The sequence below is a fragment of the Crassostrea angulata genome, chromosome 5 (genome assembly GCF_025612915.1).
Source record: "Crassostrea angulata isolate pt1a10 chromosome 5, ASM2561291v2, whole genome shotgun sequence".
In the NCBI taxonomy this organism is placed as follows: Eukaryota; Metazoa; Mollusca; class Bivalvia; order Ostreida; family Ostreidae; genus Magallana; species Magallana angulata.
This window is the reverse complement of record NC_069115.1, coordinates 55,392,742-55,415,256: the sequence shown is the minus strand read 5'-3', so window position 1 is coordinate 55,415,256 and position 22,515 is coordinate 55,392,742. Positions and strand designations below refer to the sequence as shown.

At 32.8% G+C, this 22,515-nt stretch overlaps 1 protein-coding gene across 1 annotated transcript; it reads right to left on the bottom strand.

The window, feature by feature from the left end:
* Positions 1-1,556: 1,556 nt before the first annotated feature.
* LOC128184762 (delta-like protein C) lies at positions 1,557-21,219 on the bottom strand. The gene is made up of 4 exons (XM_052854353.1): positions 21,074-21,219; positions 3,704-3,783; positions 3,480-3,590; positions 1,557-2,019 (listed from the first exon to the last, which is right to left on the bottom strand). Exons 2-4 carry the CDS (start codon positions 3,780-3,782, stop codon positions 1,814-1,816), a joined length of 396 nt encoding a protein of 131 aa, XP_052710313.1. The 5' UTR covers position 3,783; positions 21,074-21,219; the 3' UTR covers positions 1,557-1,813.
* Between the last annotated feature and the right edge of the window lie 1,296 nt (positions 21,220-22,515).

The following is a 22,515-nucleotide window of genomic DNA, read 5'->3' as shown; positions in this document are numbered from 1 at the left end:
AACACGATGTAATGCAACGGATACACACAAATAATATACGCAGATATTAAATCGCCGAATTAATAGTTTCGTGTTGTATGATATGACAAATTAAATAAAACTAATAAAACACACTATCACATCTGTTTTTAAATTCCCCGCAAAGGCAAGTACTGGATTACCTCCCTTATTTTTCAAACAAGAATGTTAGATTTAACATAGATTAAGGTAAAATTTTGATTTATCTTACTGTTGATTTGATTATTTTAAAACGAAAGCATCAAGCACTTTATTATTTATATCTAATTAACGCATCTTTCAATTTTATAAATGAAATATTTTCGACTCTGAGAGTGACGTCACACAAATTTGGCAATGGCTGCTGTTTAAGATCGAGATGTGGCAGAAATGGATTTAAAATGATTTTGAAGGATAATTTTAGGGAAATAAATGCAGGGAATTGATAAAATAACACCATGTAGTTGATGTCTGGTGTTCAATATCGATTGGATAGCGAGATAAAGAAAATCTAGAAAACTCGTTGTCATCCTTTCGCTTCGCTCGCTACGCTCGCGAAGCTCACTGGTATGAATTTGCTTGTTTCTCATTTATTTACAAATTGATAAAATCGCCGACGCCTATGGGTCTCTTGTTTATTTAAGACGATTAATTTTTTGAATCCCTACTCCACTTCTTGAGAGAATTTACTTAAATTGTTACTTATAGATCTGAAAGTGCCTTGTATTTAGAACCTTTTTAACACGAGCTATCTTGGACTTTGGGTAGTTGTGTCAAACAGCAATGTGACGTAGGCCTGTCTATTTCATTGCTGACCACTCAGCCATAGCTCTGTGAAATTAACAAGATTAGTCTGGCTTTTGAGTTAAAATTACGCAATTAGTGTATATTTAGCTTGAAACCAGCGTCATTTTAAACTTGTTTTGACGCTACAACCTACTGAAAGTCCAAGGCCTTGTTAAAATGGTTTTATTACTGTGTTTTGATCTGTTGACAACAGTTGTGTTCAGTTTTGGGCAGAAACAAGCCAGTTCAAGAAATGTTTACATTTTGATCCTCAGTTGTACAAGAATACCGCAGATCCCACTTTAAGTTGCCATACGTCATATGATTGCGGGGTTTAAAATTAAATGCTGAGCGGAACCAATGAAATCCGAAGAAAATAAGCCAGCATTAATTTAGCTGATACAAAATCACAATTAACGATTGAAAATGCTTCTTAATTGATCCTTGACACAAAACTTTTTTGAAACTATATTATTTTTCCCAATGATTTTTTAATTTGTTTTGTAACTAATATATATGAATGAATTTTTTCGAGGGGATGGGCAATGATTTCTAACCATTCTTTTATAGAGAGAACAGCCCCAAATACAAACAAACAAAATTCAAGAAGACTTTTTAATCATAAAATCATTTCTGCAATAAAAAGACATGTAGATCGAAATAAGGAATAAGGAATCATTCTTTGAGTATTATGAGGTGATAATTTTGGTCGGGGCGTGATCAAATCCAATAGAGCCCGAAGGGCTTTGTGATAGATTTGATCACGCCCCGACCGAAATTATCACCTCATAATATTCAAAGAATGATTCCTTATTACTTATATTTATATAATCTTAGTCCATCGTACGATTAAATATTTAAATATAAATTAACAAACCCCGCTGGCGCCTCGATTTGGCGTCGTTTGTATTATGAGTTATATAGTACAAAATCGATACGTAGTGTTATCACAGGCAAAGACACTGGATAATGTAAATATATAGTAATACAGTACAGCAGATGACAAGGCGCATATGGTATCAGTATCGGTTTAAGGCGGAACAGGAGGAGGAGCAGATATTTGTGCCTTTTCCAGTTCAACACCCCGCTCTAGAGTACCTGTCACTATTCTAGCCTCGCACCTTGACCCGGTCCATCCAGGTGGACAAGAACAGAGTTTGACGGAGTCTGTGCCGTGGACCTTACAGGTACCAGCCCCCTTACAATCGGCATCTTTACCACAGGTATCTGCCAACTCTGAGAATTAAAAGACATTTACAAGTCTGTATTTAAGTTATATAAAGATACACATGAAAAGAAAAAAGTCTGCATTTGTCAAAAACAAAAATTAACTATGGTTACCTCTGTTCATACATGTATTTATTAACTAACTAAACAGATAAACAGATGAAGTTTAAAAGCATTTATAGCAGACTGTCGTAAAGTGATTAAGCCGAATAACTGAACCAGTATGATCAATAGACACTGGAAATACAGATACATAACCCAATTTACCACTCTAAAATATTGTAGTAAGTGATAAATGATGCTTTTAAACGTTAAGAAATTTTGGAATAGGCCTCGGCCGGTCACAGTTGTGTCCGTATGAGGCACCCGGCAAACTTAACTATTTGCGCAGACAAAGAACATTACGCCTTGCTCTACTTTGTTAACTATGCAGTGACAACCTTTTAAATCATTGCAAATTAATACTGGTGTATTGTGGACCATTGTTTTGATGTACTTAAATTGAGATTTAATCATTTATACAGTTGCATAATGATTTGAATCATTTTGTTTAAGCGTTGAATCATTATTTTTTGAAAGATGTGGTCTCATGTGTGCATACAAATTGAATACAAATTTGTTTGCAAACACCGTTGCAGTTATGAGACAAAAAATTTCAAACATTTTTATTCAATGCTTATATTTACGTTTTTATTTTCCTTTGTTGCCTTTCCGCAAGTATGATTTATTTCTCAAAATATTTGTCTTATTCTAGTTGTAATGCGCAGTTAACGGAAAAGGCATTGGAACTGCCGAAATATGCTGCTAAAAATAGTGCACAACGCTATAGATTCTAATTACACAATTTTAATTTTCATTCTGTTACTTAATGAATATAACCTTCGGTATAATAATACATTTATACATTTAATTCATTTAACTGTTAAAAAATATTAACATCAATGAAATGTTTATCAGCGTGAGTATGATATCAGTCGTAATCCGGTCCGAAGTCGCAAGGAGAGTCGGTTATGTTCTTTGAGAAATAGGGAAGGAAGGTAGTGTTCATACGCACAAGATTTGGTGATTGGGTCTTATGTGGTATGCGTAAATATATCTCTCTCAAATCAATCAGTGCAATATCATAAGGAGTAAAAAAGTGAATGTAAATATTTTTCTTTATTTGCGTAAGAATTTCGTTTGGAAGTACCTTTTCGCTAACCGAAAAGTTATTTCGTTTCTTGCTATTTTGGAAAGCAACAAAACAGCGCGATTTATTTTATTACACCATCGGTAAATAAACAAAATATCTTAAATTTTCAACTTAATTCTATCTACCTTTTCTAGAAAACAACATGCAAATCTTATATTCGTTGTATATATATAAAACATTTTTCAGTACTTTTGGCCTAACACAAAAAAAGGTACGTTGTTAGTCAATACAGATATTTATAAAAAAATATATTTATTTTAGAATATTTAATACTTACTATCGCATTGTGTTTTATCGGCCGATGTTCCATACCCGTATCCACAATTGCAAAACTTATTCCAGCAGAACGCATTCTTTACACAATCATCATTCTTTACGCAAGCTCCTCCTAGTTTGATAAAATGCAATTTCATCAAATGTGCATACAGTTTTATATAAAAATATGCATAGTTTTGAAAATAAATGCAAAGTTAATATCAAATTTGCCAAAAAATACCGTACCATTAATAACAGCCTCTACCCTGAGAACCATAAACAACGCCAGTACAACGGCCGAAGCAACTACCAGAGATCGAGTCATGCTACAATGAAATTCCGGAAAAAGAAAGAGAAATTAAACACGTAAACAAACGTAGAGAGAGAGAGAGAGAGAGAGAGAGGGTTTATATGACGTTCCCATTTTAGCTCTTACCTTGTGCAGTTAAGAAAATACTATAACAGCTTGGGAAGCTAATGTTATTATATATATATATATATATATATATATATATATATATATATATATATATATATATATATATATATATATATATATATATATACACGTATAGAAGCACGTTGTGTAGTTATAGAAACCAACTGAATCTTAATGAATATTCATTTGACTTCACGGATTTGATTAAAATTATCAAATAGATCTCAGATTATTGGGGCATGAACCTTTAACAAGTCGCTGTTCCTCATTAGTTTGCAATTTTTTTTCTAGAAAATTACATTTGGAACGGTGTAGTTGATCTAAAATCGTTTCATTGTCAGATAAATTTAATTTAAGGTTATTTTGAATAAAGTATTATTCCTTTATTGATCTCTAGAAATTGAAGAGAGCCCATTTTTGTTCATATATATATATATAGGTCATATCATTAAAATTACAATAAATTTTTGCTATTTCGCTGTAAACCTGAAATCAAAAGAAAACTACAGATCAATTTCTAAATTGATCTTTGTGATTAAGTTATATATCTAAGAATCAATACAAAATATCAAAGAATTTAAAACGGCATGTTTTTTTAACAATGCAATGCACAGAGTCGAGCTTTAAAAGGTTTCTAACCTTTGAAAGTCATCGATTTTCTAGTTAGGCAGAATGTAAAGGCATAGAAGTTTTTTTTTTTTGGTCATATAATTAATTTTTAGAATCTGTTTTTATGCAGCAAGAGTTTGGTACAAAATGTGACCCGGGTGATCACGATGATTAGCAACCATTGATACAGACTGAGGCATAAACATTCGGTGTGTTGGTGTTTTGCATATCTTGTTTTGGGTTTTTTTTTGGAGGGGGGGGGGGGTTGGTCTATTGAAAAATACCTTACACCAATTACTTGACAGTCTAGTTGGTCCCAATCAAGTGTTCACACCTTTAAGGTCTGCCTGAATCTTCCCACCCATGCATATACATAGCGAGTTTAAATGATCCCAACAGACCCTTACTCAACTTAAGACAACTGAAGACTAAAAAGGTATAAGAATGAATGTCGTATTTTTAAAGAATTCAAGCTTCAAAATACCACTGATTCAACAGGCAAAATGGTTTTTTTCCAACGTTAATTATAAATGAAAGGATAACGCTAAATACCGGTATTATCAAAAATGGTATAAAAGTTGTTAGATATCTTGTATATTATAGAAGATTAAACACCGACGACTTAACAGCAAGAAAAAACTGCATCTGTCTGATTTTTCGTCCTTCGATACATGTATGTAGCAGTACAAATTTGATGTAGCAATGTTAGTTGAGTAAAAGAAAAATGAAAGATATCAGAGAACATCCCTATTTCTTTTATAAAGCATTTTTGCATGACAATACTTTAAAACCTAGTATGCAAAGAATAAGGTAAGAAAAAATATAATGTTTATTAACTGCGTTTAAATACAAAATGACATTATGAAAATAAAAAGACCATAAACAATATTATCAGTCTTACTGTAGGTAAGAGAAATTCTAGATACCTCACGTATAGACTACGCGAGGCATTACATCAAGATACTGTAAGTGTGTTTTCTAATATGGGAAAAGTGAAATATAAATGAACTTAAGAGAAACCTTGCTCTTTTTCAATATGTGGTATATGCGAAACTCAAGGATTTTGTTTGTAAGCATTATAGCAAGTCGTACTTCATTTTCATTAATTGTTGATGAATTTCAACTCAAAAGCATTTTAATAAAATAAAATGACGAACTTAGTCCTAACGCACATTTAAATGTAGCTTTTATGAACATGCTTTATGATTGGATAATTAGCTTAAGTAAAGAATCATTTATTCAAAGGTATTATTACATGTTTATTTGTTTTAATGAATGTCGTTGATCGTATAACTTTGTAAATAAATAAAAATTAGCCAATGAACGTTCAGATCTATGAAAGATATTTGTGCATTATGAGGAATCTAATAATTAAGTGAACAGTAATATAGCCATTAAAATCTCCTTCAAATAAACCTCGTTCGGGTCTAAGCTTGTTTCTTGTTCACCTTTTCATCGACTTTTTAGTACTGAAGTTAGGCAAAAAGTAAGGGTAAAATAGGTTGTATTCTGTAATCTTATATTTGTCTTCATCTTCCTGCAGTCAACCGAGTTAGGCAAACTATGCCTGTATTCGTGGACGAATGAACAAACGATGATCAAGAATTCATTATTCCTGTAAAAAACGTTAAGCATAATCTATTGATGTTGTGTTCAAAAAAATTCTCTGTAAAAATTGTTTAAATGCAATTAAGTGTCTAAATAAGCTTGTGCACTCAAACGTTTATTTGTCACCATGGTTGCAGTTTAAGGTTTGAGGATGCATTAATATTTCAAATTAACTTTTGAAGATTTCAAATCAATTTTAACCATCAGCGTAAACCGGAGATTTATACCCTGGCCTCTTTGCTTTGACGCCAACCTGAGTATTAAGGATGACGTTTACTCAGAATGAAAAAAAAATTCCACTGAAGAAAATGAAAAACCAGCTATTGTGTGGTATAGACCTTCTTGGTAGTGTTATTCTTCACTTTCAAAAAAGTAGGTCAATGACCTGCTTTTTGAGTTAATGACCATTGAATATTTTTGGGAAATTCAAGAAAAATCCATAAAAATTTTACACTATGATTCAGATTTTTTTTTAATTGTGAAAATAATACAAATTGCTTAACTCTTTATCAAATGAAATACAGTTTATGAATGGTAGTGACATTATATAGATACAAAGCATTTAGTTTTCATTCACAATTTTTATAGATATTCTAGTCCGAATTTCCTCTATCAGTTTTCAAATTACTACCCATTTTTGATTCAATATAACAAAAAACTGAATGATGATAATGCTAAAACATCTATAGTATTAAACTAAGTATATTGACTTTTCTCTGCTGGTATAAAATTTATATGAGGTCAATAATCAAAATTTTGAGATATGGTGTCTTTTATCATTTTTAAGCATTTTTCAATATTTTTGTAGTGTGTGCCATACGATTATCTAAACGAAAAAGCAAGATAAAACCAACAGAAAATATGCAAAATTATGTTGACTAACAAATAATTTTTTTTTTACTTTAAATATCATAGTACTAGCAAAAATATTTCAGTGGGAAACAAAATCTGAAAAATTTAGTCCGAATTTCCTCTGTTTTGCTAAAAGTCACTTTGTCAGAGCCTAATTCCATAACTTAGTAAAAATATCGATTGTTATAATAATTCATTTCATAAATACTTTTTGTATTTAAAACAAATTATACTCATGAAATTGAACTTTTTAACAATCCGGATTTGAGAACTCAAACCCTGAGTAAACAACGTCCTTAAACAACTTAATAATTAACCATTTTGGTTTCTTTGTTGTTGCATTGTATTCAATGAAAACTGAATGCGTTAGTTTATATGATTTCAAGGGACCACGTGATAAAATAGAAATGGATTAGTTCAAATTTTCCAGTCAATTCAAATTTTCATTTCTGTCATATTTTTGCGTAACTAATTGATATGGATGTCATTTCATGATATTTTATACCACATTTTACATGGAAATATAATAAATACACACACAAAGTCATTTTACTTGAAACGACACATAGAAATTCAAATATATCATTTATATAAAATTTAATGCCATTCAGGTCTTTAGTATTTCAGCAGGCATGTTCACGAAACTTTCCTAAGATATGACCTAATTTAAGTGTGTTCCTAAGATATGACTTAGGAAAACAGTTAGAAACATCCTAAGATCAACATAGGACACGTCATAAGATGTAGCTCGACGGTTACTTAGGAACATCTTAAGTGAGGATATCCTAACCTTCTACAACCATTCTTATTTTTTCACAATTATTCATTCAGATCGAATTTGAGAGACTTGTGTAGGGATGAATCGTTAAACATTTTGCCAGAGAAAATTGTACGTCTTGGTAGTTAACACAAAAGGCCTAAAACCAGTAATTTTAATGTATGCATTTTAATAATTTTACATTTACCTAAATATATATCAGTTACCAATAACAATTTAGTTTGTTTTTCTTTAAATTACCCCCTCCCCCCCCCCCCCAAAAAAAAAAAATTAAAAATTCAAATAAAAAAAATTCATATTACTGTTCTTTTTTTAAAAAAGAAAATATTTATCTGGACAGAATTGGCTTACAAGTAGATAATTATGTAAACACGACGTGTGTATTGTCATTTCATAATTAACATTTGAGAATCTTGTCATTCAAGTATATGTAATACATAAACACGCGATTTTCATGGAATTTGAAACGTTACATGAGGAAACACATGTACTCGTACAAACACAACCAATTTCCCTTTAATCTGCAATATATAGAATACACGAACATGTTAAATAAGAAATAAGTTGTCATATATTTCGAAAATATATAAATACAGTTCATTCAACATTACAAATGTTTTAAAGATTATTTTTTTCAGACTAAAGTGATAAAAATTAGGAATGATCATGCATGGTATATGTAACCCGATGTAAATTTACTTTTTATAGCAAAGGACATTTAAATAATTGTTATCAAAAACTATTATAATCAAAACAATAAATGTAACCCATTTAGTGTACAATGTAGATAAAAAAAATAAGTGAATAACTTTCATTCGCCAAACAGAGATAGTATTTGCAACAACAAAAATCTTAATTTGTCAGCTCCAAGGCAGGCATGTAGCAACGGGGAAGTGGTGAGAGTTCGGGGCCCCCCTCCACATCATTTTGTTAAAATGAACATACATGATAGAATAATTGACTATGCCCCCCCCCCCTCCCTCCCGGATTAGGAATTTGATGTTTGTCGAAAATGCTGGAACTGTGGAAAATATTGCCTTATTCTACCGGTCTTAAGAAAAGGCTTCACAACATCCTCATATACCTAAAAACGTGATTTTATAGCTTTAGGATGGTCTTAGGACAAGGTAGGTGATGTCTTAAAGTTAGGACAAAGTTATGGCGGTTCCTAAATTTAGGAGAGCTTCGAGAAACAGACTTAAGACTAAGACATATCCTAAGATGTACTTAGGACATACCATAGTCCTAAGATAGCTTCGTGAACATGCCTGCAGGTTTTTAGAATGTCTCGCATACCGATCCCGATGCATTGTTTTGAAAAGAATGAAGAACTCCGAAATTTTCCAAATAGATTATAGTCTCGATAAAAACGCGCCAAACACGACAATTCACTAAGTATGACCAATTTTTATTTACGAGTAAAACAAAAAATGTGTGATATTTTTTAAAAGGCATAACACATATTTCTACATGCAAATTTACTTTCAATTCATAAAAAATAAGCATATTAATTCTATTAAAAAAGAACTATCCCGCAGAAACGCAGTAACAATATCTATATGTATATCAACAAGCTTATCTTTTAAAAAGATTGGTGAGCTAGCGCTATAGCTATCATAAAACACATAAGTAGATTTATAAAACATTGGTTTAAATTTCTGAATCGATTAATTAACAATAGGAAGGCACAGTGGTGTAATGAAATTGTGCTGGACTGGGGTCTCAATTTAGAATTGTGAATTTAGAGTGGGCTTCACATCGGCAATGATATAGCTCATTGACGGTGCCTTAATCATTACGTATCTACTGTAATTTCAATTTCTATGTTATTTCTATGAGAACCATATTGAGGCTGTTTTGTACCAATCGTATCTTCTCGGGTCTTTCCAACAAGCTCGGAAAACATTATCCGAGGTTGGTTTCCGAGCTTGAAGGAATAAAGCTACCTATTTATCATAATACTTTAAATAACTTTGCATTATAAGACCTAAGCTACTGTTACTTTTTGACATTTAAAATAGAACACAAAACTTCTTGTGAAGATTATAAAACGAAATTCAAATGGTACAGTTTATCTACAGTAGTACAGAATTCCCAGAATCCCTTACTATGGAGTCGAGCATGCGTATTCCAGTGAAAAAGACTAACGTAGTTGCTAGCGCTCGAGAGCGCTAGCAAAAAAGCTTATCTTTTAAAAAGATTGGTGAGCTAGCGCTGTAGCCATCATCAAACACAAAACGAGATTTCTAAAACATTGGTTTAAATTTTTGAATCGACAAATTAACAATATGAAGTCATTGTACTGGTGTGCTTGAATTGTGCTGGAGTGGGGTCTCAATTTAAAATTGTGAATCTAGAGTGGGCTTCACATCGGTAATGTCATTTTGTATCTACTGTAATTTCGCTTTCGAGGTGAATCTTTTTAAGAATCATTGGTACTGTTTTGTAGCAATCGTATCTTCTCGGGCCTTTCCGGCAAGCTCGGAGGTTGTTTTCCGAACTTGAAAGGAATTTATGATAAGATAAAGCTAGCTAATTATTACAATATATAAAATAACTTTGCATTATATGACCCGCTACTGTTACTCTTTGACATTTACAATAAAACACACAAAAAAAACGAAATACAAATGGCACAGTTTATCTACAGTAGTACATTATTCCCAGAATCCCTACTATGGAGTTGAGCATGCGTATTCCAGTGAAAAAGACTAACGTAGTTGCTAGCGCCCGAGAGTGCTAGCAATATTGCTAGCGCCCGAGAGCGCTAGCAATAACGGACCGCCTTCCGGCGGCCCGTAACAACAGCGTAACAAGGATGGGAAAAACAGTTGTATGATAGCTTACTTGTACATTAAAAAAAATGTGTAAAAATTCTAATTCATATGTTACAATGGCTAAATGTGTGTAAATTATAGGCCTACGTGTAATTTAGAAATAACAATTGAAAAAAAAAATAGTTTAAATTTAAAATTTAAAACTTGCTAAACAGTTAATTTCATTACATAGAGCAAATATATATTTATATATATATATATATATATATATATATATATATATATATATATATATATATATATATATATATATATATATATATAAGTACTATAAATAAATAGAGCTTCTTTGTATCCTAAATGACTACATAGCTAACTACAGTCTGGTACAGGGTTAACGGGTTAAGGTTTTGTGAGCCAAGGTCTGTTAAATCATAGAAGGCAATGTTCTAATTACGACAGGCAACATTGATGCGGTCGGAGAAGTTACATTTGTTATTTAGCAAAATGACCAGGTGTTTTGAACTGAAGAGGATCTGTATCATTATGACAACCTCGCCCGAGAAACTTGCGATTGTCAAGGAAACAGAAAATGTGCATTTTAAGGTGGTATAGGAAAGCTGTCGATATTAATGTGGATTTAAGAACATTATAAACTAGATGCTGTCATTAGACTATGGAACGCCTCAACTGCCTTATATAGATAATCTTCATAATATGATGATACTTCAACATTACATGCTGATACTTTAACATTACATGATGGTACTTTAACATAACGTGCTGATACTTCAACATTACATGCTGATACTTTAACATTACATGATGGTACTTTAACATTACATGCTGATACTTCAACATTACATGCTGATACTTTAACATTACATGATGGTACTTTAACATTACATGCTGATACTTCAACATTACATGCTGATACTTTAACATTACATGATGGTACTTTAACATTACGTGCTGATACTTCAACATTACATGCTGATACTTTAACATTACGTGCTGATACTTTAACATTACATGCTGATACTTTAACATTACATGATGGTACTTTAACATTACATGCTAATACTTCATTATATGATGGTACTTCACTATGCGGTAGTTCTAAAAGTAGGGTTAGGGAAGCGTCGCCTAGGGAACGAAATACGCTAAAACTCAAAACACGTGGATGCCTGTAAAGTTTTTAACACTGGGCTGTTTCTCTGTTTCAGAGATTGATCAGATTGGACTAAGGTCCACTAAAACTAGTTTTGATCGAGATACTCAACAAATGCTACTATTTGATTAAGTGTTGTCTTTTAAATGGGTCATTTTAAATTTTAAAGAATGGCTGCATTGTGAGTTCATTGGGGCTCAACGCATAAAAATCAGGGGGTACCAAAAGTCCTTCAGGGAATTTTGGTCTAAAAATGTGCATTCAGAACCCAATCTTTTGGCGCTTAGTCAGAGCGAACAGCTAATTTTTTTAAAAAAAAAAGCACCCAAACAAATACTTCTGTCATTCATGTTACATGTAGATTCCTGGAGATCCACGTGAAAGAGTGGGCAATGAAAGCACTGATTTGTTCAACAGTACAGTTACTGCTAAAATCAGATTCAACAGCAATGCAATGCTTTATCCTTTGCATGATCTTATAAGTTGCATGTGTGGTTGTCGTTTGCCTAAATACATTGCACCAAAACAAATCGTATGTTTCGACAATATTTTTATTCCGTAGAGATCCTTTCTCATGAGCTGTAGTGTATTGTGTACTTCTTCAGTTGCAGCTTTTTTTTTTTTTTTTTTTTTTTTTGTTTACACATAAATCCACATACACACATATTTCAGACATATTTTATACATTTCAAGATTCTACATCATTACTTATTAGGTTTGTTACTGACTGTTTACAGAAATTTGTGGGGTCGGTAAAGTCCATAGAAGGCGAGGCGGAGCCGAGCCTTCTATGGACTTTACCGACCCCACAAATTTCTGTAAACAGTCAGTAACAAACCTAATAAGTGTTTTGTTTTGTCGAGGACCTAAAGTTTGATATGTAAACAACAAAAGACAATATATAACAGGCTTATTCTCTAATTTTTTACCTTTCTCGTCAGTCGTCTGTGCAAACCTGGATGCCATTGTATATAGGATCGTTTTATTACGTCACGGGCAAATGGGGGTCACTCTAAATATTTCGGGGCTTAAAAATTAAAGGTATGGTTGAACGTTTGTGTAAAAAATTAGCTTAAATAACGTTACGTCCGCCATGTTGCCGTCTAAATTTTGACGCCCGCCGTGTAAAGAAATTTATAAGGCAATCACGTGACGCGATTCATCCAATGACGTCGAGACATTTTAGTCCGAGGCAAAACAATATTACTTATTAGGTTTGTTACTGACTTTTTACAGGAATTTGTTGGGTCGGTAAAGTCCATAGAAGGCGAGGCGGAGCCGAGCCTTCTATGGACTTTACGTACACCACAACTTTCTGTAAATAGTCAGTAACAAACCTAATAAGTGTTTTGTTTTGTCGAGGACCTTACGTTTGATATGTAAACAACAAAAGAATATATATAACAATTAATTTCATAGGCTTATTCTCTAATTTTGTACCTTTCTTGTCAGTCGTCTGTGCAAACCTGGATGCCATTGTATATAGGATCGTTTTATTACGTCATGGGCAAATGGGGGTCACTCTAAATATTTCGGGGCTTAAAAATTAAAGGTATGGTTGAACGTTTGTGTAAAAAATCAGCTTAAATAACGTTACGTCCGCCATGTTGCCGTATAAATTTTGACGCCCGCCGTGTAAAGAAATTTAAAAGGCAATCACGTGACGCGATTCATTCAATGACGTCGAGACATTCTAGTCCGAGGCAAAACAAATTGTAATATCTTATCAATCTAAAGGAAATAGATTATCCGTGTAGTGTGAAAACGTGTTTTCTTGCAAAAAAAATATATATATAAATAAAAAAAATAGCAGTAAATGAAAAGAGAAAAAGGGAGATATAGAAGATTTTAAAAAATTACAATAGAAAAGGGGGTACATGTATATTTGTTCACAAGTCAATATAATTTTTTAAAAAAGAGAATGGTTTAAGCAATCACATATGTCATAAAACTTGTTATAATTTCTCACAAATTGTTTGCCAGTTGTTTTCATAATCTGAGTATCTACAGCTTTTCAATAACATATATTTTTCAAGCAGAATCCTGTTTTTTATTATTTGTAGTTCCAGCTTTTTGACAATAACCAAACTAGTCTCAGTGGACCTTAGTTCTATATGATCAATCTCTGAAAGAGAGAAACAGCCCAATGTTAAAACTTCCCTATTTTTAGAACCACCGCATAGTGAAGTACCATCATGTAATGAAGTATCAGCATGTAATGTTGAACTATCAGCACGTAATATTTAAGTACCATCATGTAATGTTAAAGTATCAGCATGTAATGTTAAAGTACCATCACGTAATGTTAAAGTACCATCACGTAATGTTGAAGTATCAGCACGTAATGTTAAAGTACCATCATGTAATGTTAAAGTATCAGCATGTAATGTTAAAGTATCAGCACGTAATGTTAAAGTACCATCACGTAATGTTAAAGTACCATCACGTAATGTTGAAGTATCAGCATGTAATGTTAAAGTACCATCATGTAATGTTGAAGTATCAGCACGTAATGTTAAAGTACCATCATGTAATGTTAAAGTATCAGCATGTAATGTTAAAGTATCAGCACGTAATGTTAAAGTACCATCACGTAATGTTAAAGTACCATCACGTAATGTTGAAGTATCAGCATGTAATGTTAAAGTACCATCATGTAATGTTGAAGTATCAGCACATAATGTTAAAGTACCATCTTATAATGTTAAAGTATCATCATATTATGAAGATTACCTACATAAGGCAGTTGAGGCGTTCCATATTAGACAGTAATACCCGCACCATGTGTTTGCCCCTAAATAACACTGTTTTGTACCAGTTTAATTAAAAGTGAAGGCTATATGCAAGCTCCGGTAATACAATTAACATTTATAATTTTCATAACTGAAGGATGAGATCCCTTCCCATATGATGATACACATCGTGACATAAGCAGCACTTTATGTGCAATTTGGGGTAGAACTGTTTGCAGTGAATTTTCAGTAAATCAATAATCTTAACATTTTATGTCATAGAAAGTATAATGGTGTACATAATTATTACAAACAAAATTCAAAATTAAATTATGCCCCCTCCCCGTGGCGGTTGCATAATTGCCGGTTTTAGATTGGCTTCTGTGTGCCTACATGAACATCTTCGTGTGCACAGATTTAAAGAAGGGGTGGGAGTGAGGGGTCCAGACCCCCCCCCCTCCTCCCCATGAAAATTCATTTATATCAATTGTAAAATTACCAAAAATACACTTTGGACCCCAATGCTCTTACAGACATGTAAACGCTTTAACCCATTGCGCTTCAATGTTAGGTAACATTATTTGGGGGGTAAATATTTAATCAATATTTAATATACTTTATTGTTTATCTCAATGGAAAGTATACATGTACATCACAATATGCAGGTGTCCTGCACCACCTTAAAGCTGTTATTTACCTAATAAAATAGTGCGCATGCAAGTGGATTTGAAGAATACGTCATAAAATACATGCATGTTACAAATGAATGATCTTTGTCTGAAGTTACGTACACAACACAGGTCTGCATGTCTCATTAGCGGGTACTAGTTTTACCCAGCTCTTTGATTAGATGGGTTCACGTGTATACATACATGGGTGTTGCTAAACACGGAACGGAAAACGGAACGGAAAGCGGAACGGAAGGGAAAACGGAAAATCTTATCTAATGTTATTTACCTCATAGATTTGTTAATCATGCTAAAACGATATACTTTATGAACCTTTTTAATTTTTTTTGAAAGATTAGCAATATTAGATTATTTATTCAAGAATATTTATTTCCTCAAAATTAACAGTACATGCATTGACCACTATATTCTGTCCCAAAATATCCTCGATTCACTTTTTGCTGTATATTTATATATACCTCAGGGTTCAAGCGATTCTCTTTTAGAAGCATTAAACATTCTCACTTTCTTTAAAACGTCCTCTCTAGCTTATCAGCTGGTATAAATACACGGCTAAAAATAAAGAAGGCTACGGGGTTTTGCATTTCAACAGACCCGGATGATAGTGTTGAAAAATTGTGCAAGGTCTTTTGAGTGACTTCCAAATGGAGAAAATATGTCAACATTTTCCATTATAAATCGTCCAAATGTGCTGCATGAATATTTTGGGATCGACAGACTATAGTCCCAATATATAATCGGAAAATCAAACCAGGCAACGTCTAGAGCTCTCTATGCGGATCATATGTATATAACTGCTGGAATAAACAACAGTACTGCTTAGTAATGCAAACGTAAACAAAATTGGATTGCTAAAAATACTAGTTTCACAAATTGCTAGTTTCACAAATTACCGGATATTTTAATGTTTACTGTATTTTAATTTTTAATGTCGTCAGTCCTACGGTTTTTTTCTTCCATCTCAATGATACTGCATCGTCTGTATGATAAAAGATCGTCTAGAACACCGAAAATTCAATTTTGGTGTAAGTATATACATGTACATCATATTTGAAATATAAAAATACTCAAAACACGCATAAAACGCTTTCACTAACTGCGTACGTTACGCTGATATGCCAGCAATACCATATAAGAAAAATAAGTAAAAAGTTATGGCTAATGTGCTCGTTTAATCATGTTCATGTTTCACGATTCGTATACATTTGATTTTTCCGTTTCGTACTCAACTAAAGCCGAATGAATACAATGCTATAATTGATAGACATCCATATGAATATTAATAAGATAGCAACATGTTGATAATCATTCATTAGATGTAAATAAAAGATACAAAGTAAATCGTTTCTGGCCAGTCTATACCCTTTTTAAGCGATAAACGTGATGATATTTTCCATTCCGTTCCGCTTGGAGACACCCTGGCATTTTAGAACTAGAACTAATAATGTATTTTATCTTATTCATATGTTACACAGTAGTGTTTGATCCATGTGGGTAATTCCTAGCCTAATGATGTCACTGCTTTGTTTAGGAGACTTTACAATTGCCCCAAATAGGCGAATACATGCACATGGAAGTGATGCATATAACATTTTGTTTTTAAATCTTAAAAATTGAATTAAGCAATTTTCAAAATGTTAATGTCAATCACGAGAGAAAAAGCAATCAAGAAGTGATTTAAAATTTGCTACTGTACACATGTAAGAATGTATTAAGAAGACTGAATCTTTATAACCAGGTTAGATTGGGGGGGGGGGGGGGTGAATGTGGAGTATAAACATTTATAATTTGAATCATTTATTGTTATTAATTTTAACTTGTTAATGAATACTAATTATTGATCCCAAGGTAAAAATATGACCTCTGATCATATCTCAATAGATCATTTGTCAATTATGCAAGGTGTAATATAATTTTTTTTAAGAATAACATTTTTTACCAGTTTATAAAAGTGTTTAGACACCCAAATTATATTTTGATTTTAATAGATCATTCGACAAGGGGGGGAGAACAGTTTATATTTGAGTTTGTTTGGGAGTGGGGGTTCCAAGTCATATATGTGACAATTTTTTATGTAATTTAAAATAAGACTAAGCCATACTACAGTCATGAACATGAATAGTATAGAACAAAACACAAACTAATACATGTACATGTATATATATATATACTAGGAAGTATTACAAAACAGATGATTGATCTATAGCTGGGTTCTTAAATTGAATCATATATCATGTACATATTATGTTATTGTTTCTTTGTTCAAGGCATTTAAGATGGTATATGTAGGTCATGATCCCAAGTGCTCTTCCTGAAATTATTAAATATCATAAAAACCATTGAGATCCCCATAAAAATCCAAAGATATTATTCCTCCTTAGGTCATGCAGTCGCATCAGATCATTATGGCATGTAAGTCATGACCCTAAGGGGTCATCCTGACCCCCTTAGAATCAGAAATTGTCAATTTTCTTTAAATTATTGAAGTTTGATGATACTATCTCTATTTATACCCGCACTTTCTAAAGAAAGTTCGGGTATATTGTTGTTACCCTGTTCCGTCCGTCCGTCCGTCCGTCCGTCCGTCCGTCTGTCTGTCCGTCCGTCCGCCCGTCCGTCCGTCACGTTTTACTTTCTCAAACTGCTCTTACATCTTATAAACCAGCAAACTGAACTCTTGGAGTTTGATTTGGGGTATCATGTTGTTTTGTAAAAAGGTTTCAAAAATTCTCTGTTAGTCCTGGGGGTCAAATAATTGGTAAAAAATGACGCTTTTTCACAAAAAATCTTCTTCCTCGAACTCCTCCTACATTTTTAACAGTAGACAAATCATCTTTTGGAATATGTTTTAGGGTATACTATAGATGCGCAATAAGGTTTCGGAATTTTCAATTTTGTCCTGGGGGTCATTTAATGGCTGAAAAATGACGTTTTTTTTAAACCAAAAAACTGGTTTCAAAAACGTCATTTTATTTTGGCAGTAGCCAAATGATCTTCTAGAATATGATTGGGGTTGTCATATTGAGGCGTGATCAGGTTCCAGAATTTTTTTTTTAATAAAGGGGGTCAGTGGGCAACAAAAAATGACGTTTTTTGGCCAAAAAAATATGGTTCCCAGAACTCCTCTTACAACTTTTGGAGTAGCTACGTCATCTCTTGGGATATAATTGTGGCTGTCCTATAGATGTGCAACAAGGTTTTAAAAATTTAAATTTCATCCAGGGAGTCAAATAGTAGCAGAAAATTGACGTTTATTACTAAAAAACAAAACATTGATCCAAGAGCTCCTCTTATGATTTAATGGATAGACAATCATATCTTGGGATATGATAGGGACTGTTATATAGATGTGCAGTAAGGTTTTAAAAATTTAAATTTCATCCAGGGAGTCAAAAAGTAGCAGAAAATTGACGTTTATCACTTCAAAAAAACATAGATCCTAAAAATCCTTTTATGATTTAATGGATAGACACATCATATCTTGGGATATGATAGGAACTGTTCTATAGATGTGCATTACGGTTTTGAAAAATTAAATTTAACCCTGAGGCCCATTACCTACCGGTACATACCTTTTGATGCCCTTTAAGGATCAAGAATATATATGGTTAAGGGGTGGGGATCCCAACCGTTTTCGAGATATTCGTGCACTTCCTGTTCAAGGGGGGTCATGACCACCCCCAGGGCCCATGACCTACATACCGTTTGATGCCCCTTGACACAAGGAACAAGAATATATATGGTTTAAGGGTGGGGATCTCAACTGTTTTGAAGATATTAAGGGACTTGCTGTTTGAGGGGGTCAGGACCACCCACAGGGCCCATGACCTACATAACATTTGATGCCCCTTGACATCAGAAACATGAATATATATGGTTTAGGGGTCATGATTATAACAGTTTCTGAGATATATAGTAATTTCAAATTCCTGGGGGGTGGGGATGACCCCAGGGGTCAGATCTAATAAACCCTATATATTGCCAGTAACAGCCAATATATGATTATGAAAACCCTATATTATTATCTTTGTCCGTTTTCAAGTTACCATTTACAATAGAGTCTACGATTCTTCCTACAAGGTTCAATGTTAGACCCCGCACCCTTTTGACACCCCCCTACCCCGAAAAGTGATTGTCTAACCCAAAATGAGAAAAATCAAACCAGAGTGCACAACTAGATATGCAGGCCTATCATATCCTAGAGTTTTGGACAATTCTGTTCAGCCATCTCTTAGAAACAAGTTCAGAGCAGGAAAGAAGAAAAAGAAGATGAAGAATAATAATACATGTATTAAGAACCGTACAAAAACAATAAGTCTTCAAATTTCATTCGGGAGACTTAATAAAAAAGATTAAATAGAGATAGGATCATCAAACATCAATAATTTAAAGATAATTGACAATTTCTGATTCTAAGGGGCTCAGGATGACCCCTTAGGGTCATGACTTACATGCCATAATGATCTGATGCGCCTGCATGACCTAAGGAGGAATAATATCTTTGGATTACGGTGGGGATAGTTTTTATGATATTTAATAATTTCAGGAAGAGCACTTGGGATCATGACCTACATACCATCTTAAATGCATTGAACAAAGAAACAATAATATAATATGTACATGATATATGATTCAATTTAAGAACCCAGGTATAAATCAATCATCTGTTTTGTAATATCCCTATGTATATATACATGTATATGTATTAGTCTTTGTTTTGTTCAATACTATTCATGTTCATGACTGTAGTATGGCTTAGTCTTATTTTAAATTACATTAAAAAATTGTCAAATATATGACTTGGAACCCCCACTCCCAAACAAACTCAAATATAAACTGTTCTCCCCCCCCCCCCCCCTCGCTTGTCAAATGATCTATTAAAATCAAAATATAATTTGGGTGTCTAAAAACTTAAATAAACTGGTAAAAAATGTTATTCTTAAAAAAATTATATTACACCTTGCATAATTGACAAATGATCTATTGAGATATGATCAGAGGTCATATTTCTACCTTGGGATCAATAAGTAGTATTCATTGACAAGTTAAAATTAATAACAATAAATTATTCAAATTATAAATGTTTATATCCACATTCAACCCCCCCCCCCCCCCCCAATCTAATCTGGTTAAAAAGATTCAGTCTTCTTAATACATTCTTACATGTGTACAATAGCAAATTTTAAATCATTTCTTGATTGCTTTTTCTCTTGTGATTAACATTTTGGAAATTGCTTAATTCAATTTTTAAGATTTATAAACAGAATGTTATATGCATCACTTCCATGTGTATTCGCCTATTTGGGGCAATTGTAAAGTCTCCTAAACAAAGCAGTAACATATCATTAGGCTAGGAATTACCCACATGGATCAAACACTACTGTATAACATATGAATAAGATAAAATACATTATTATGGGGGTTGGGGGGTTAAAGACAACACCTGGGAGTCATTAATGTACTTTACACCATTTGATGCATCATGCATGCATAATGACATTAGAAGATATTTTTGTATTTTCCTTTTTCGTGGGGTCAGAACGTACAGTCCCATAAGGTCATGACTTACATTGTATTTGATGCATTATAATACATTAGGAAAGAAATACTCCTTCCTTCCTATTATAACTCATATAAAAATGATAAGTGTCTACACCTACTTACATGCAATACACAAATTTAATAAGAAATTGTTTATACAGGGTCAATATGGGGTCAACTCAATAGTGCATGATCATGCAGTCTGACAAATGAAAAAAAATAACTTTTGCAACTAAAATGACAGAAACTTTACAAATGCGATAGGATAGGTAACGATGATAAGCTTATTTAAATATTAAAAGATGATGATACAGTATGCTGTCAAAGGGAGATCACATTTAGAAAGTGAAAGTAGAACTTATATATGCATGCTGGCATCTCATTATATTGCGCTACTGCTACTACATGTTTTATGCTTACCTAAATTGGTCAACATCATAATGATAATCCAATTAAAACACAATAATGAATTCCTTTAGCTGATCTTAACTAGGGGCCTAATCCTTTTCTGCATACGGAAAACACAGACATGTATGTATGGGTGTTGCTAAAACGCGGAACGAAAAACGGAACGGAAAGCGAAACGGAATGGAAAATATCATCACGTTTATCGCTTAAAAAGGGTATAGACTGGCCAGAAACGATTTACTTTGTTTCTTTTATTTATATCTAATGAATGATTATCAACATGTTATTATCTTATTAATATTCATATGAATGTCTATCAATTATAGCATTGTATTCATTCGGCTTTAGTTGAGTACGAAACGGAAAAATCAAATGTATACGAATTGTGAAACATTTACATGATTAATTAAACGAGCAAATTAGCCATAACTTTTTACTTATTTTTCTTATATGGTATTGCTGGCATATCAGCGTAACGTACGCAGTTAGTGAAAGCGTTTTATGCGTGTTTTGAGTATTTTTATATTTCAAATATGATGATGTACATGTATATACTTACATCAAAATTGAATTGTTGGTGTTCTAGGCGATCTTTTATCATACAGACGATACAGTATCATTGAGATGGAAGAAAAAAAACTCCGTAGGACTGACGACATTAAAAATTAAAATACAGAAAACATTAAAACATACCCGGTAATTTGTGAAACTAGTAATTTGTGAAACTAGTATTTTTAGCAATGCAATTTTGTTTACGTTTGCATTACTAAGCAGTTGTTTATTCCAGCAGCTATATACATATGATCCGAATAGAGAACTCTAGACGTTGCCTAATTTGATTTTACGATTATATATTGGGACTATAGACTGTCGATCCCAAAATATTCATGCAGCACATTTGGACGATTTATAATGGAAAATGTTGACATCTTTTCTCCATTTGGAAGTCACTTAAAAGACCTTGCACAATTTTTCAACACTATAATTCGGGTCTGTTGAAATGCAAAACCCCGTAGGCTTCTTTGTTTTTAGCCGTGTATTTATACCAGCTGATAAGCTAGAGAGGACGTTTTAAAGAAAAAATAATGAGAATGTGTAATGCTTCTCAAAGAGAATCGCTTGAAAACTGAGGTATATATAAATATACAGCAAAAAGTGAATCGAGGATATTTTGGGACAGAATATAGTGGTCAATGCATGTACTGTTAATTTTGAGGAAATAAATATTCTTGAATAAATAATCTAATATTGCTAATCTTTCAAAAAAAAAGGTACATAAAGTATATCGTTTTAGCATGATTAACAAATCTATGAGGTAAATAACATTAGATAAGATTTTCCGTTTTCCCTTCCGTTCCGCTTTCCGTTCCGTTTTCCCTTCCGCGTTTTAGCAACACCCATGTATGTATACAATCAAAGAGCTGGGTAAAACTAGTACCCGCTAATGAGACATG